The sequence below is a fragment of the Muscardinus avellanarius genome (genome assembly GCF_963383645.1).
Source record: "Muscardinus avellanarius genome assembly, chromosome: 9".
Taxonomy (NCBI): Eukaryota; Metazoa; Chordata; class Mammalia; order Rodentia; family Gliridae; genus Muscardinus; species Muscardinus avellanarius.
In genome coordinates this window covers 102,203,748-102,217,453 of record NC_137795.1, presented here as the reverse complement: position 1 = coordinate 102,217,453, position 13,706 = coordinate 102,203,748, and the positions used below count along the sequence as shown (strand labels likewise).

General features: G+C 45.1%; 1 protein-coding gene across 1 annotated transcript; it reads right to left on the bottom strand.

Moving 5' to 3' along the window:
- Positions 1–1,095: 1,095 nt before the first annotated feature.
- LOC308266568 (anionic trypsin-like) lies at positions 1,096–5,214 on the bottom strand (the record flags this gene model as incomplete). Its single annotated transcript, XM_080700845.1, has 5 exons — positions 1,096–1,245; positions 1,537–1,673; positions 2,064–2,317; positions 3,897–4,056; positions 5,175–5,214. The coding sequence occupies 5 exons, from the start codon at positions 5,212–5,214 to the stop codon at positions 1,096–1,098; spliced, it is 741 nt and encodes a 246-aa protein (XP_080556971.1).
- Positions 5,215–13,706: the final 8,492 nt, after the last annotated feature.

The window sequence follows — 13,706 nt, the reverse complement described above, 5'->3', positions numbered from 1 at the left end:
GTAAAATAAATAAAATAAAAAATTAATCAATCCTTGTATTGGAATAGTGAGTCTTTTAGCCACCCTTATTCTTCCTAGATCTGCAGCTTATTTTGTATGGGGATGCTGTGGCAAGCCAGAAAAGTACAGACCAGGAAGCAGTGCAATGGGCAGGGCATGGGAGCAGCCACAGTGTATGGGAGGAGGCAACTGGGAGAGCCCTCGTGGGGCACCAGGGGCAGGGAATGGGGATGGTGACAGAGACCAGAGGGACCAGGGTTGATGGACTCCATATCAGGAGGCCAGGCAGAGCATGCATACAGGCCCAGGAGGTAATCTCTGATCTACCATCTGCAGAGGGTAGGACAAGGACCAGCTAGCAACCTTTGAGCCTCTGCTTTCTGTTTGCACAGCTGCAATAATAAATGCTCCAGAAGGGGGAGCTCTCTAAATGTGAAAATGTGTAGGAAGTGCTCAGGATGGTGTATCTTGGGATGAACTCAAGGCAGACTTGTCAGAAGTGTGACAGATGGAGACCCAGGGCGCTCTTATCTCCCTCCCGGCACATGTGCAGGTGGTGGGGAAGGGGTCAGTGGGACCTTCCCTAAGTAGGACACCTGCTGTTAAGGAGGAGGACACCTGGGTTAGCAAGAACACGAGTGCGAGGTAGGGGACGCAGAAGCCCAGGCCATTAGCGCTGAGCTTTCACAAGACATGTTGGCTTTGGACTCAAAGAGGTTCTCACCATAGTCAAAGAAGGCCACGGTCTTGTCAACCAGACCAACTCTGCCCACCTTGACACATTCAAGACCCACTGAAGTAGCAACTGAAGAAGGCTCTTTAAAATGTATTTTCTCAAGTAAAGAGCCTTTCTCACCCTCTGCTCGTTAATTTTTGGGTTTTACGCATTTGTATGATGCTAATCTAGTATTCCTTGGAGTATATTTTGTGAAACAGGGTGCCCTGCTCATCTCTGGCAGTGGGGGAGGAGGACTATCTGACCTCAGCCTGGAGTATGTTTCCCAGAGCGAAGGGGTGGAAAGGAGCAGTCTGAGACACAGGCAGTGAGATCAGCACTGCTTTATTGGCATGGTGGTTGTAGGGTGACTGGGGCCTTCAGTTGGCGGCGATGGTGCTCTTGATCCAGTCCACGTAGTTGCAGACCTTGGTGTAGACTCCAGGAAGACCCTTCTGGGCACAGCCATAGCCCCAGGAGACGATGCCCTGGAGTTGTCCATTGCAAACCACGGGGCCACCAGAGTCACCCTGGAGAGGAGGGACACGTTGTATAAAGAAGGAATGAGAGGGGAGGTAGTTACACTTATCCTGAACCTCAAAAGAGCCCATTCTAGTCAGCAGTGTGGCTCCATGGATTTTCCATGGTGACTCATTCTCTGTTCCTTCTAAGGAGACGACATGCAGTCCCAATGGTCCTCGTTCACTTTCCCATGGGCCTGCTGCATGAAGCTCCCGCCTCCCCGCCTCTCTGCCTTGGCATTCAAATTCTCCTCTCAGGTGGGGTCTAAGAGTGGGAGGTGTGGGTCCCTGTTCAATCACCTGGCAGGAATCCTTGCCTCCCTCCAGGAAGCCAGCGCAGACCATGTTCTGGGTGATCTCTCCAGGGTAGGCAGATTCGCACTGACTTGCACTTAGCAGAGGGGCCTCAAGACACTGCAGCTGGTCTGGGAGGTTGGCTTTGAGGGGAAGAAAATGATCAAAGAAAAGAGACGTGTGAGTCAAACCGGGCCAGAGAAGAACAATCCTGTACTGAACACCACGGGCAGCCGCTGGGAAGGACTCCGAGAATGTGAACTTCCCAAGTAAGGAACAAGCGCTTTTGGAGGGTCACTACTGACCCCCTTCTTGGAAGCCAAAGGGCACATTCTATATCTGTCCTCTACTGATTCTACAAATCAACTCTTTAGGACCGTGTATCTCTCTGGTGTCCACTATCGAGCCACATGTGTAGCTGGCACTTGACATGTATTTGCAGGCTGGATGCAAAGGGGGTTCAAGCACTGCGGCCAGCTTAGTTCTGGGAAGGTGGGGACCAAGGGGAATGGATGATGAAGGTTTCTACTTACAACCAGAACTCAGGGTGTTGCCCCAGCCAGAGATGAGGCACTGGGTGCCAGCCGCCGCGCAGGAGGTGGGCAGAGAAACAGAGGCTACCCGGGCGTTGGTGGTGGCAGGAGTGGCAAGCTTGATCAGCATGATGTCATTGTCCATGGTCCAGCTGCTGTATTTGGGGTGGCGGATGACCTTGGCAGAGTTGATAAACTGCTCATTGCCCTCAACGACTGCGATGTCATGCTCACCCAGTCTCACTTGGATGCGGCTGTTGGGAACAGGAAGCGTGATAAAGGCTTTCTCTCTATGGCCACAGCCGGAGACATCCCAGGCTTCCCCAGCCCCCTGCTCTTGGAGTCTTGGGATGGGGTATGTGGCATAGCCCAGGAGCTGCAGAGCTGGGCGAGTTTTGGGGAGACCCCACCTTGGTACTGGGGATTGAATTCGGGGACTTTCTACTTCTGAGCTATACTTTTACACCGCCCCCCTTTTAAAAATTGGAAACAGGTTCTCATTAAGTAGCTGAAGTTCTTGTTAAATCGCTGAGGCTAGCCTGGAAAGTACAATCCTCCTGTCTCAGCCTCTCCCATACTGAGATTACAGACATGTACCACTGTTTCTCCCCATCCCCCCATGCTTTTAAATTTTGATTTATTCATATTGGATATATAATTTTTAAAAAAACATTTAAATTCTTTTTTTGGATAATGTTACAACATAAGTTTTTCTCTGTTCCTTTTCTTATTTTTTGCTTAATGTTTTAATTAATTGTTTGATGTTGCTTAATGTTAAAACATTATTAATGGATTTTTTTTGTACTAGGAATTGAACGCAGGGGCATTTTACTGCTGAATACATTCCCAGCCGTAATTTCTTTTTTTGTTTTGAAACAAGGTCTCGCTACAGTGCTAAGTCTGGGCTCAAACCTGTGATCCACCTGTCTCAGCCTCCCAAGCACTGGGATCACACACATGCACCACTGTGCCCTGGTAGACCCAGGGCCCTTTCTGTATCTGATGTGGGTCGTGTGAGGGTCAATGAGGTGACAGGCTTCAATGGGGGTCGCTCCTCAGGCATCCAGAGCAACTTGAAGTTCCCTGCTTTCCTCTGTGCCTTTGCTAATTACATGCAGGGATTATTTCTCTTTTCTCTCAGCCTGATAAAAACTATCATTCCATAGAAATAACCCAGTAGGTCTCAAAGCATGACCCTGGGACCTGCAGCAGTAACAATCCCCTGGAACTTGCCGGAAGTACATAACCACCGATCAGAAACTTGGGGACGGGACCTAGTGGTCTGTGGCTTAGCGAGACCTCTGAAAGAATTCTCTTTGGAGGCATCAACTCTCAGCTCTGTCTACACAGCAGAATCATGGAAGTAGAGTGTGTTAAAAATCATTAATATTCATAACCCTCTTCCTGAAAACTCTTGAGTTAAATGCCCTGCTATAGGACTCAGGTATTATTTCATTATTACTATTAGTATTATTGTTAATAATCTTGCTGTTTCTCAGGTGGTTTTGATGTATAGCCAACCAGCAAAATGTACATGTGCATGGTTTTTCTTACCTGACATTCTCATTGGCCTTTACCATGACAAAATAATCCTTTGCTTTCTTTAGGATCCACAGCCCTCGCTATATTGTGGATTTGTTTGGGATGAGAAGCTTCCTATTGTCTGCTTGTCTTTGCCCTTAGCCCCTGCAAGTTGACCGTTGCCAGCAACTTCTCTTCTCTATCACCTTCCCTACCCACCTTGGGACCTGAGTGGTCCTCTGATCACCAGCCATCCAAAGGCGCCCAGCACATGGCTCTACCAGGGGCTCTACCCACGGGCCCAGCACTTACGACTTGTAGCAGTGAGCCGCAGACACCACCCACTGCTCATTGATGAGGGAACCCCCGCAGAAGTGGTAGCCGGAGTTCAGGGACACCTGGTAGGGGACAGAATTCGGCTCACAGGTGTAGCCCCCGACGATCTTGTCATCGTCGTCCAAGGGGACAGCGACTGGTGTGGAGACAGGAAGGGAGAATCCATTTTAGCAGGATGTTGGAGGGTGGAGCCCTCAGCCTTATAACTGCTAGTGTCAATTAGGATTATTATTTTTTCTTTTGGTAGTAGAGATTGAACCCAGGGATATTCTCCCTCCAAAGTACACTGTAGATCTCCAGTCCTATTTTATTTTGAAACAGGGTCTTGTTAAGTTGCCGAGACCAACCTCAGACCTGTGATCCTCCTATCTCAGCCTCCCTGCTACTGGGATCACAGGTGTGGGGCACCACACCTAGCTCAATTGGGATTCTTTAGTGACCAGAGCCAGGCAGGAAGCTGCCACTCCCAATAGGCATCCTGGGTTGTAGTTATTCCATGTGACTGCATGGAATCCAGCCCTGTAGGGGCTCAGCTCTCTTCAGGGGTGCCAGTGTGAGGATATAAGCAAGGTACCCAGTGGGATTTGGAGTGGGGTCTCATCTGCTGAGCACCTCTCCTTCTTAGTCACCACTCAACTCCCCATGGCTATCGGAACCCACGTTTTCATGATGGTTTGGCCTAGCTAGGAAGATCACCTGGCTGAACAGACCTGAGAAGACCCAGCTTCTCCACTGCTCCAATGTGTAGAGTGAGGCCGACCCCAGTCTCACTCACACAGGACAAAGGGATGCTCTGGCACTGGCCAGCGGAGTGGCAGTTCTTAACCAGCCTAAGAATCTTAAAGCAACCTGGGAAGCTTGAGGACTTCATGCACAGGCCATACCCTAGATTCATGAAGGCAGAATTTCCAGGAGTGAGTCTGGCATGGGTAGTCTCTTCCTAGCTGCATTTGGTGTTAAGGACAGCCACCCTGAAGCTTCCCCACAGCCAGTGGAGCCAAAGCACAGGACTGCTGATTAATTTCTTGGACCATCTTCACCTGTTTTCCTTTCTAGCCTCCCTGACCATAGCCCTGATCATATGGATAAAATGGAATCAGGGAGCAGGCAAGAGAAGTGAGGCTTACAGAAGCCTGCAAAGGAGGTAAGAAGGGATACCAGACAAGGGAGAGAGAATATTAGTGTAGAGGAATAGGGAGAAGTGTGGATCTTCCAGGAGTGGTGGCTGGGACCCAGGTAAGGCATGGAACTCACCGGCAGCTCCCACAATGGCTAGGATCAGGAATGCGTTCATGGTGGCAGAAGTGTGTGAGAGCTGGTGGTGAAGAGCCTGCTTTTCTAGCTCCCCGGGAGGGAGAGGACCACAAGTGAGGTTGGAGGTCATGGCTGGTCCCTGCAGAAACACACCTGCAGTGTTTCCCTTGCCTGGAGTCTTACATCATCTTTGCTATGTTTGGCTTCTCTGTGGATCAGTGCCCTGCAGGTGATAAGAAGCTTCCTTTCTGTGAGCAGAGACCTGGAACAGCTGATTCTTGGAAGGAGGCTGGGATGGATGGAGAAGTTTGGAGAAGTCAATCCCCCGCCTCCCCACACAGCTGGCCTCTCTTAGGCTGAGGAGATGAGGGTTAGGAGGAGGGAGAATGGCTTAACCCCCAGGAAATCCTCTGGGGGTTATTTAACTTACTTTGAGAAAGGGTTGGTTTTAGTAGCAAGCTTGACTGTTTAGGGTCCTGGATGCCCCATGAAAGAGAAATCTTGTCTAGGGCTTATGCCTCTGAGCATAAAGATCCTTCTCTCCAGAAATCTCCTGAGTGGGAAAGCCAAAACCAAGACCTTTGGAAACCAGAGTTATATCAGGAGTTAATGAGAAGGGAGACAGACCTTGGTAGAAGCCTAGGCTCTCAGCTCTCAGCTGGCTCTCCTTATGGGTGGGGATGCTATGAGAAGGGGCAAAGGGCAAGTAGAAACTTCTCAATACATTAGAAAAATGGGAGACCAATATCACCTCCTTCCTCTCCCCCAGTGTCAGGAACTTAGTCTCTCTCATTGCTTACACTGTCATGGGTTTTCTTCAAGCAACCTGGTGGTTATCCTGGCAATGTGCAATAAGGGAGATGAGAACTGCTCATCTTCTAGGAGGGGAGCTGGAGCTTGAGTTATATGCCTCAGTCTGGATATTAGAAAGGGAGCTGGGTGTGGTGGCACATGTCCGTAATCCCAGTAATTGGGAGGCTGAGACAGAAGGATCGTAGGTTGGAGGATAGCTTCAGCATGTAATAAGATTTTCATCCACCTAGCAAGACCTTGTTTTAAAATAAAATAGGACTGGGGTTGTAGATCAGAGATAGAATACCCTTGGATTCAACCCCCATCAGTACCACAAAAAAAAAAAGAAAAGGAGAGAGAGAGAGAGAGAGAGAGAGAGAGAGAGTGTGTGTGTGTGTGTGTGTGTGATGGTGCATGCTTGTAATCCCAGCACTTGAGAGGCTGAGACAGGAGGATCTCACAGGTTCAAAGCCTTTCCTGAGCTACTTAGTGAGGCTCTCAGCAACTTAGTGAGACTCTGTTTCCAAGTAAAGTATAAAAATAGGTTTGCGAGTATAGCCCGGAGGTAGAAAGCCCCTGGGTTCCACCCCAGTACCACACACACACACACACAAAAAAAAAAAAAAAAAGGAAAGAAAGGAAGGAAGAAAGAAAGAGAAAGAGGCAGGGAGAGAGGAGGAAGGTATGAAGGGAGAGGGGGATAGAGGAAGGAAGAAAGGTAGAAAGAAAGAAAGAGAAAAAGAAAGGGAGCCAAGTGTGGTGGCACATGCCTGTAATTTCAGTACTTGGGTGGTTGAGATCCAAGGATCACAGGTTCGAGGTTTGAGCACAACCTTAGCAAGTAGTGAGATCCTCATCAATCTAGCAAGACCTTGTCTTGAAATAAAAATAAAATAGGGCTGGGGATGTAGCTCAGAGGTAGAATGCCCCTGGGCTCAATTCCCAGTATCACAACAACAAAAAGATATTAGAAAGGGGTTTGGACAGTGGTCGATCTGGGTTCTGATCAAATCATCAGTAGTAGGCTAGAAAGATTAGAACACAGTAAAGAGGCTGAGTTCTGGGTTCAGTAACCAAAACATGGGGGGGGGGGGATTCTGGAATCTGTTGTGTATACAATGCGACTACTATGCTGGGCTCAGTAAGGTGCATCTTTCTAGAATGGACCCAAATTTGGGACCTCCTATGGCCACCAGGACTCAGCCTGAAGTTTGTTGTGGCACAACCTGGCCAGGGGAGTTAGAGATAGATGCTGAGCATGTGCCTGTGTCAAATAATTTGAGCCATGTGGAGGGGCCTCTCCATGGAAAGCCTCTCCCTCAGCTCCTCTGAGCTCCTCTGAGCTCAGGGTGACGGAGGGGCCAGAGTCAGCGGAGTTCATGCCTGAGTGCTCTAAAAGTAGAAAAGGTTCGAAGATGGAGATGCTGAACAAGGCGAGGAAAGCGCAGCTCCAAATGGTGACTGAGTAGGAGTTAAGGCACAGGCTGGAGCATGGAGTAGATGGAGATTAGAAGGAATTGAAGAGCCGGGCATGCACCACACACCCAGACCCTGGGGTTCTGTCTCTACTGCTGAAAATTGTTCATTTTGTAGATGATTTCATAATGACATACTGCATTTTGCAGCCAGGCATGGTGGCTCAGGCCTGTAATCCCAGTAATTGGGAGGCTGAGACAGGAAGATAACAGGTTCAAGGCCAGTTAGTTTCAGCAACTTAGCAAGACCCTGGAGAGCTTAGTGAGACCCTGTTTCAAAATTTTAAAAAAGTGGTTGGGAGTATTGCTTGTAGATAGAATGCCTCTGAATTCAATCCTTAGTACTTATTTTTAAAAAATAAGGAAAGAGTTGGGGGTAACTGAAGGTGTGGGGCTCACAGAGTTCTTTTTGATTCCATCTCTGACATAACTGGACCAGCTTCTCCACACCAGGAGACCTGCTGCTCAGAGCTCTCTCGTCTCCAAGCTGTATCCACTGTGGTGCTCAACTGCTTCATGCCTGAGTATTTGTACAGGGACTGACAGCCGTTCGAGAGCTTTCTCATGAACAAGAGTAATACACTACTTTCTCTTTATTTTGAGCTCCACAGATTCATTTTTCACTGATGTTTTTAATTATGAAGTGTACAGAATGAAATGGTCTCCACTTACAGAGGAGGAGACTGAGACTCAGAAAGATTCTGTCTTGCCCAATAAGACATCTAAAAATGGCAGAGCTGCCTCAAGGCTACAGGAAGACATGGGAAGGGGAGGAGAGTGTGAGATTTGCTGCAGGTGGCATCCAAAGGGTGTACTGGGGATCAAGCCGGAAGTCCCCAGAGAACATACTTTACATCTGTTTTTGTCCTGGAGCTTGCCTTCCTGGCCCAAAGAAAATATTGAATTAATATTTTGCCAGTCACCTTGTGACTGGCCAGCCTTAACTTTCCATGGCCTCTAGTCCATCTGGCCTGTGCCTAACCCGGGGACACACTTCTCTGTGTGCACCCATGGCCAGAAGTGTCTGAGGAGGCTAGAGGGTCCAGCCTGGATGGAGGGGGGGCTTTCCTATCATGTCACTTAATATACTATTCAGTTTTTCCTCTTTGCCGTGCAGTGCTCATAGACTGAAGCTCCAAAGGATAAGGACAGACTTTTGCTCTAGCATCTGATGTAGACACCAGTGCCCTGAACATAAAGACGTAAAGTCATTTTCTCAAGTTCTTACAGCCAGTGTGTTGGAAATCTGAGATTTCAATATGAGGATATGTCATTCCACTGCAGACCTGCATTCTCTACCATAGACACTCTGCTTCTATTCTCTTGAGTCAAATCATTAGCCTGGCTAGAGGGAGGTGATCTAGGAAGTAATTGGGGAAAGGGGACTTTTGGAGTGGTTCTTGTGGCTTCGACTCTGCTAAAAGGGAATATCCACGGGCATGAGGGTTTTCTGCATCTAAAGTATGAAGAATAGCCTTCTGATAGTTCATGTTCCTGCTTATACACTGAGAACAGCTTCCTTCAAAGTGGGCAGAAATCACCTTACAGGCACAAGAGGCAGTTATCGGTAGAGAATACTGACTGTAGGGTAGTTCAGACCCAGCTGCTAAAACTCAGTTTGTGTCTCTGTGCAACTCTTGGTGTTGTTCATTGTAACTACGGATTCCTTTGCTTACTCCACCAAGAAACTCTCCTGGCTCCGATTTGCTGCTAAGCCTATTAAGCTACCGTCCTTCAATTGCGACAAGAGCAAACAGCTTCTGTGTGTTTGTTCTATACCAAACACTGCATACGTCTTTTCTTGGATCCGTTTCATTTCATTCTCACAACTACCTCTGGGGCTACCAGTTTAACAGATAATCAGATGGTTTTGGTGGAGGTAAAATCATTTGCTCAAGTTCTCAAAGCCAGGGTGTTGGAAATCTGAGATTTCAGTATGAGGGTATGAGTCATTCCACCCCAGACCTGCATTCTCTACCATAGAATACTCTGTTCTGTTCCTTGAATCAAATCATCAGCACAGCTTCAAGACTGTTTGCTTCTTTTTGCTCTTGTTTTTTACTTATTTTACTCTTAATTTTTTGTCTCTTTGGAATTGAACCCAGGGCAGTAAAAGTGCTTTGTCCTGAGCTACATCCCAGCCCCTATTTGCTTCTTTTTAATAGAGAAGTAATCTAAAGCTCGGGAATTAAGCAATTTCTCCCGGGTCACTTGTGCAAAGAATCCAGAAATGATACCCAACCCCCCCTCTCGTCCAACTATGTTTATCTTCAATCAGGTAGCTACATAGTAGGATGTTTCCAACTTCTCTGTATAGGACAAAATGAAGACTTTTGTCAGATTCCACACTGATGTTACCTTTTCATTTCATCATACTTTCTTACATAAATCCTCCTACATTAGGACTATCTTCTCAGCTCTTAGAGACCTGCTCTTTGGATCCCAGTATCCTTCATCCCTCTCTAACAAGATTGTTAAATTTCAGACCACTACCTCTTTCCCTCTCCTCCATTATTTTCCCATAAGCTACCCCTTTCTTCTGCAGTACAGTTTGTCTTCATCCAATAAGACATTTTCTTCTGAAATGTCTCAAGCCGGGCATGGTGGACGCTTGTAATCCCAGCATTGGGGAGGCTGAGACAGAAGGTTCAGGATTCACGGACAGCCTCAGTTACTTAGTGAGGCCATTTGCAACCCAGTGACGCCCTGTTTCAAAATAAAGAATAAAATATAGGACTGGGAGTGCAGCTCGGAGGTAAAATGCCCCTGTGTTCCATACCTAGCACTGAAAAATAAATAAAGAAAAAACATTGAAATATCTCACCTTAGAAATTACTGAATCTAGATAGTGAAGGGGGTACTTTGTGTGGTTCAGAAAAACCCAAAGAGTAAGTAAGACAGAGGCATAGAGCCTTAACCTAATCATGGCTAATCAGCTAATTGGAGAATCACTTGCTTCTTCCACCCGGCTTCCTGCTCCTCACCTTGAATCCATGAAAAGATGAAAAATATGCATGCTTCATGCCCCAAGAAATTCCATTTGAATATTTATTTATTTACTTATTTGTCACATGGCCAAACAACACTTTATTTAATAAGTGTGTTGAAATTACAATTTAAAGTTTGAAAATACAGTATATATACACATACTTTGATCTTAACTACAAGGACAAACCCCAGCTTCAAAATCTTTCTAAATATCAATCATACACAAAATACTTGGTTTCTGAAGTGGCACATGGAAAAGTGTACACAATTTTTAAAACTGTTATGTGGCTTATTTAATCATATTTATTTATTTAGAGAAGCATAAGGTTTTTAAATACACAATATCTTCCAGATGGAAAGCTGACATACTGGAACTTTTCAATTTTGTGTGGCTTCCTTTTCAGAATCTTCTTTTTTGTGTGTGGTACTGGGTGTGGAACACAGGGGCTTTTCTACCTCCGGGCTATACTTCCAGACCTATTTTATATTTTATTTGGAAACAGGGTCTAAGTTGCTGAGAGCCCACTCAGTAGCTGAGGCTGTGTGATCCTCCTGTGTCAGTCTTCCAAGTGCTGGGATTACAAGTGTGCGCCATCTTGCCTGGCTTATTTCAGAATATTCTTAGTTGTACTATTTAAATTGATACTGCCAGATATGTTTTTGAAATCATTACAAAATTCAGAAACTGTTTGTTGGTCCTCACGATTGGAAGGGCAGCTTAAGCCCTTTGTAAGCAAGAATTCAACAACTGGCTGGCCCAAGTACACACACAATAATTCAACACTGAAGAACTAGAACACAAACTCTTTTCTTCAGTTTGTAGACTTCCACTAACATAAAAAATACCATACCTGCCAGGTGTGTGGTGGTGCACAGTTGTAATCCCTGCGTTTGGGAGGCAGAGATAGGAGGATTGTGCAGGTTCGAAGCCAGCCTTGGTGGCTTAAGAGACCCTATTTCCAAATAAAATATAAAATAGGTCTGGGAGTGTAGCCAGAAGTATAAGGGTTCCATACCCAGTACCACCAAAACAAACAAACAAACAAACAAACAACCTGATTGGCAATCTGTAAGTCAAGTCTGAAGCCCTGGCTGACATGACTGTCATAATGGATTTTTATACTTGATTTATTTTTCAAGCTTTATTCTTGTTAGAGGTGAATGGGTAAATGGGAAGGTTAGCAATCAAAACTTTAAGGTTATGTCAAGGTTAATCAGGAAGCAAAAGGGGCTATTACTGGGGCATGAATTGTCATATGTGTGTACTAATATGTCACAACGAATCTCTCTATTTTGTGTAATTTTAATGCATCAAGTTAAAAAAAGTTAAAAAAAAAAATTGAAGCCACGCACAGTTGCACATCTGTAATGCCAGTACTTAGAAGGCTTAGATAGGAGGATTGCAAGTTTGAGGCCAGCCTAGAAACTTAATAAGACCTTCAGCAACTTAGTGTTTCAAAATAAAAAATAGGAAATAGGAGCTGGGAGTGGTGGTGCATGCTTGTAACCCCAACATTTGGGAGGCTGAGACCGGAGGATTGTGTTTTGTGGATAGTCTCAGCTACTTAGTGAGGCCCTCTATAACTCAGTGAGACTTGGTTTCAAAATAAAGAATGACAAATTCAGCAAAGTCGCCGGTTACAGAATCAACCTAAAGAAATCAGTGGCTTTTCTTTATGCCAACAACGAATCCACAATGAAAGAAACAAAAACAACAATTCCATTCACTATAACCTCAAAACCAATAAAATACCTAGGAATAAACCTAACCCAAGATGTAAAAGACCTCTACAACAAAAACTATAAAACATTAAAGAAAGAAATTGAAGAAGACCTTGGAAGATGGAAAGATCTCCCGTGCTCATGGATAGGCAGAATAAATATCATCAAAATGGCCATTCTGCCAAAACTGATCTATAGGTTCAATGCAATTCCCATTAAAATACCAGTGACATTCTTCAGAGACCTAGAAAAATCAATCATGAACTTCATATGGAGAAAGAAAAGACCTAGAATAGCCAAAGCAATTCTCAACAACAAGAAACATGCAGGAGGCATTACAATCCCAGACTTCAAACTATACTATAGAGCAATAGTAGTAAAAACAGCATGGTACTGGCACAAAAACAGATATACTGACCAGTGGATTATAATAGAAGATACAGAAACAAACCCACACATCTTTAGTCAATTAATCTTTGACAAAGGGGCCAAACACATATGCTGGAGAAAAGACAGCCTTTTCAACAAGTGGTGCTGGGAGAACTGGCTAACCATTTGTAAAAAGATGAATCTAAACCCCTATATCTCACCAAACACAGGAATCAACTCAAGATGGATCAAAGACTTAGAAATTAGACCTGAGACTGTGAAGTTAGAGGAGAGCATAGGTTCAACACTACAACATATTGGCACAGGCAGTAACTTTCTCAACAAAACCTCCAAAGCTCAGAAAATTAAAGCAAGAATAAACAAGTGGGATAACATCAAACTAAAAAGTTTCTTCTCATCAAAGGAAACTATCAATAACCTAAAGAGGAAGTCTACAGAATGGGAAAGGATCTTTACCAGCCACCATTCTGATAGGGGGCTAATATCCAGAGTATACAAAGAGCTCAAAAGACTCTACACTAGCAAAACAAACAACCCAATCAAGAAATGGGCAAATGAACTAAATAGACACTTCACAAAAGAAGAGATACAAAGGGCTAATAGATACATGAAAAGATGTTCTTCATTACTGGCCATCAGGGAGATGCAAATAAAAACTACACTAAGATTCCATCTAACCCCAGTCAGAGTAGCAAGCATAAAGAAATCAAACAACAACAAATGCTGGCGAGGATGTGGGGAAAGAGGAACTCTTTTACACTGTTGGTGGGAATGCAAACTAGTTCAACCACTATGGAGATCTGTGTGGAGATTCCTAAGAAAGGTGGGAATAGATCCACCATATGATCCAGCTATACCACTCCTGGGTATCTTTCCAAAGGGGTTGAATTCAGAGAACTACAGCAACATATGCATACCTGTGTTCATAGCAGCACAATTTGTAATAGCCAAAATATGGAACCAACCCAGATCACCATTAACAGATGAATGGATAGCAAAACTGTGGGAAATACACACAATGGAATTCTATTCAGCATAAAGAAGAACAAAATTATATCATTTGCAAGAAGATGGAAAGCCCTGGAGAACATTATGTTAAGTGAGATCAGCCAAGCACAGAAGGAGAAGATACATATGTTTCCTCTAATATGCCCAAACTAGGAAA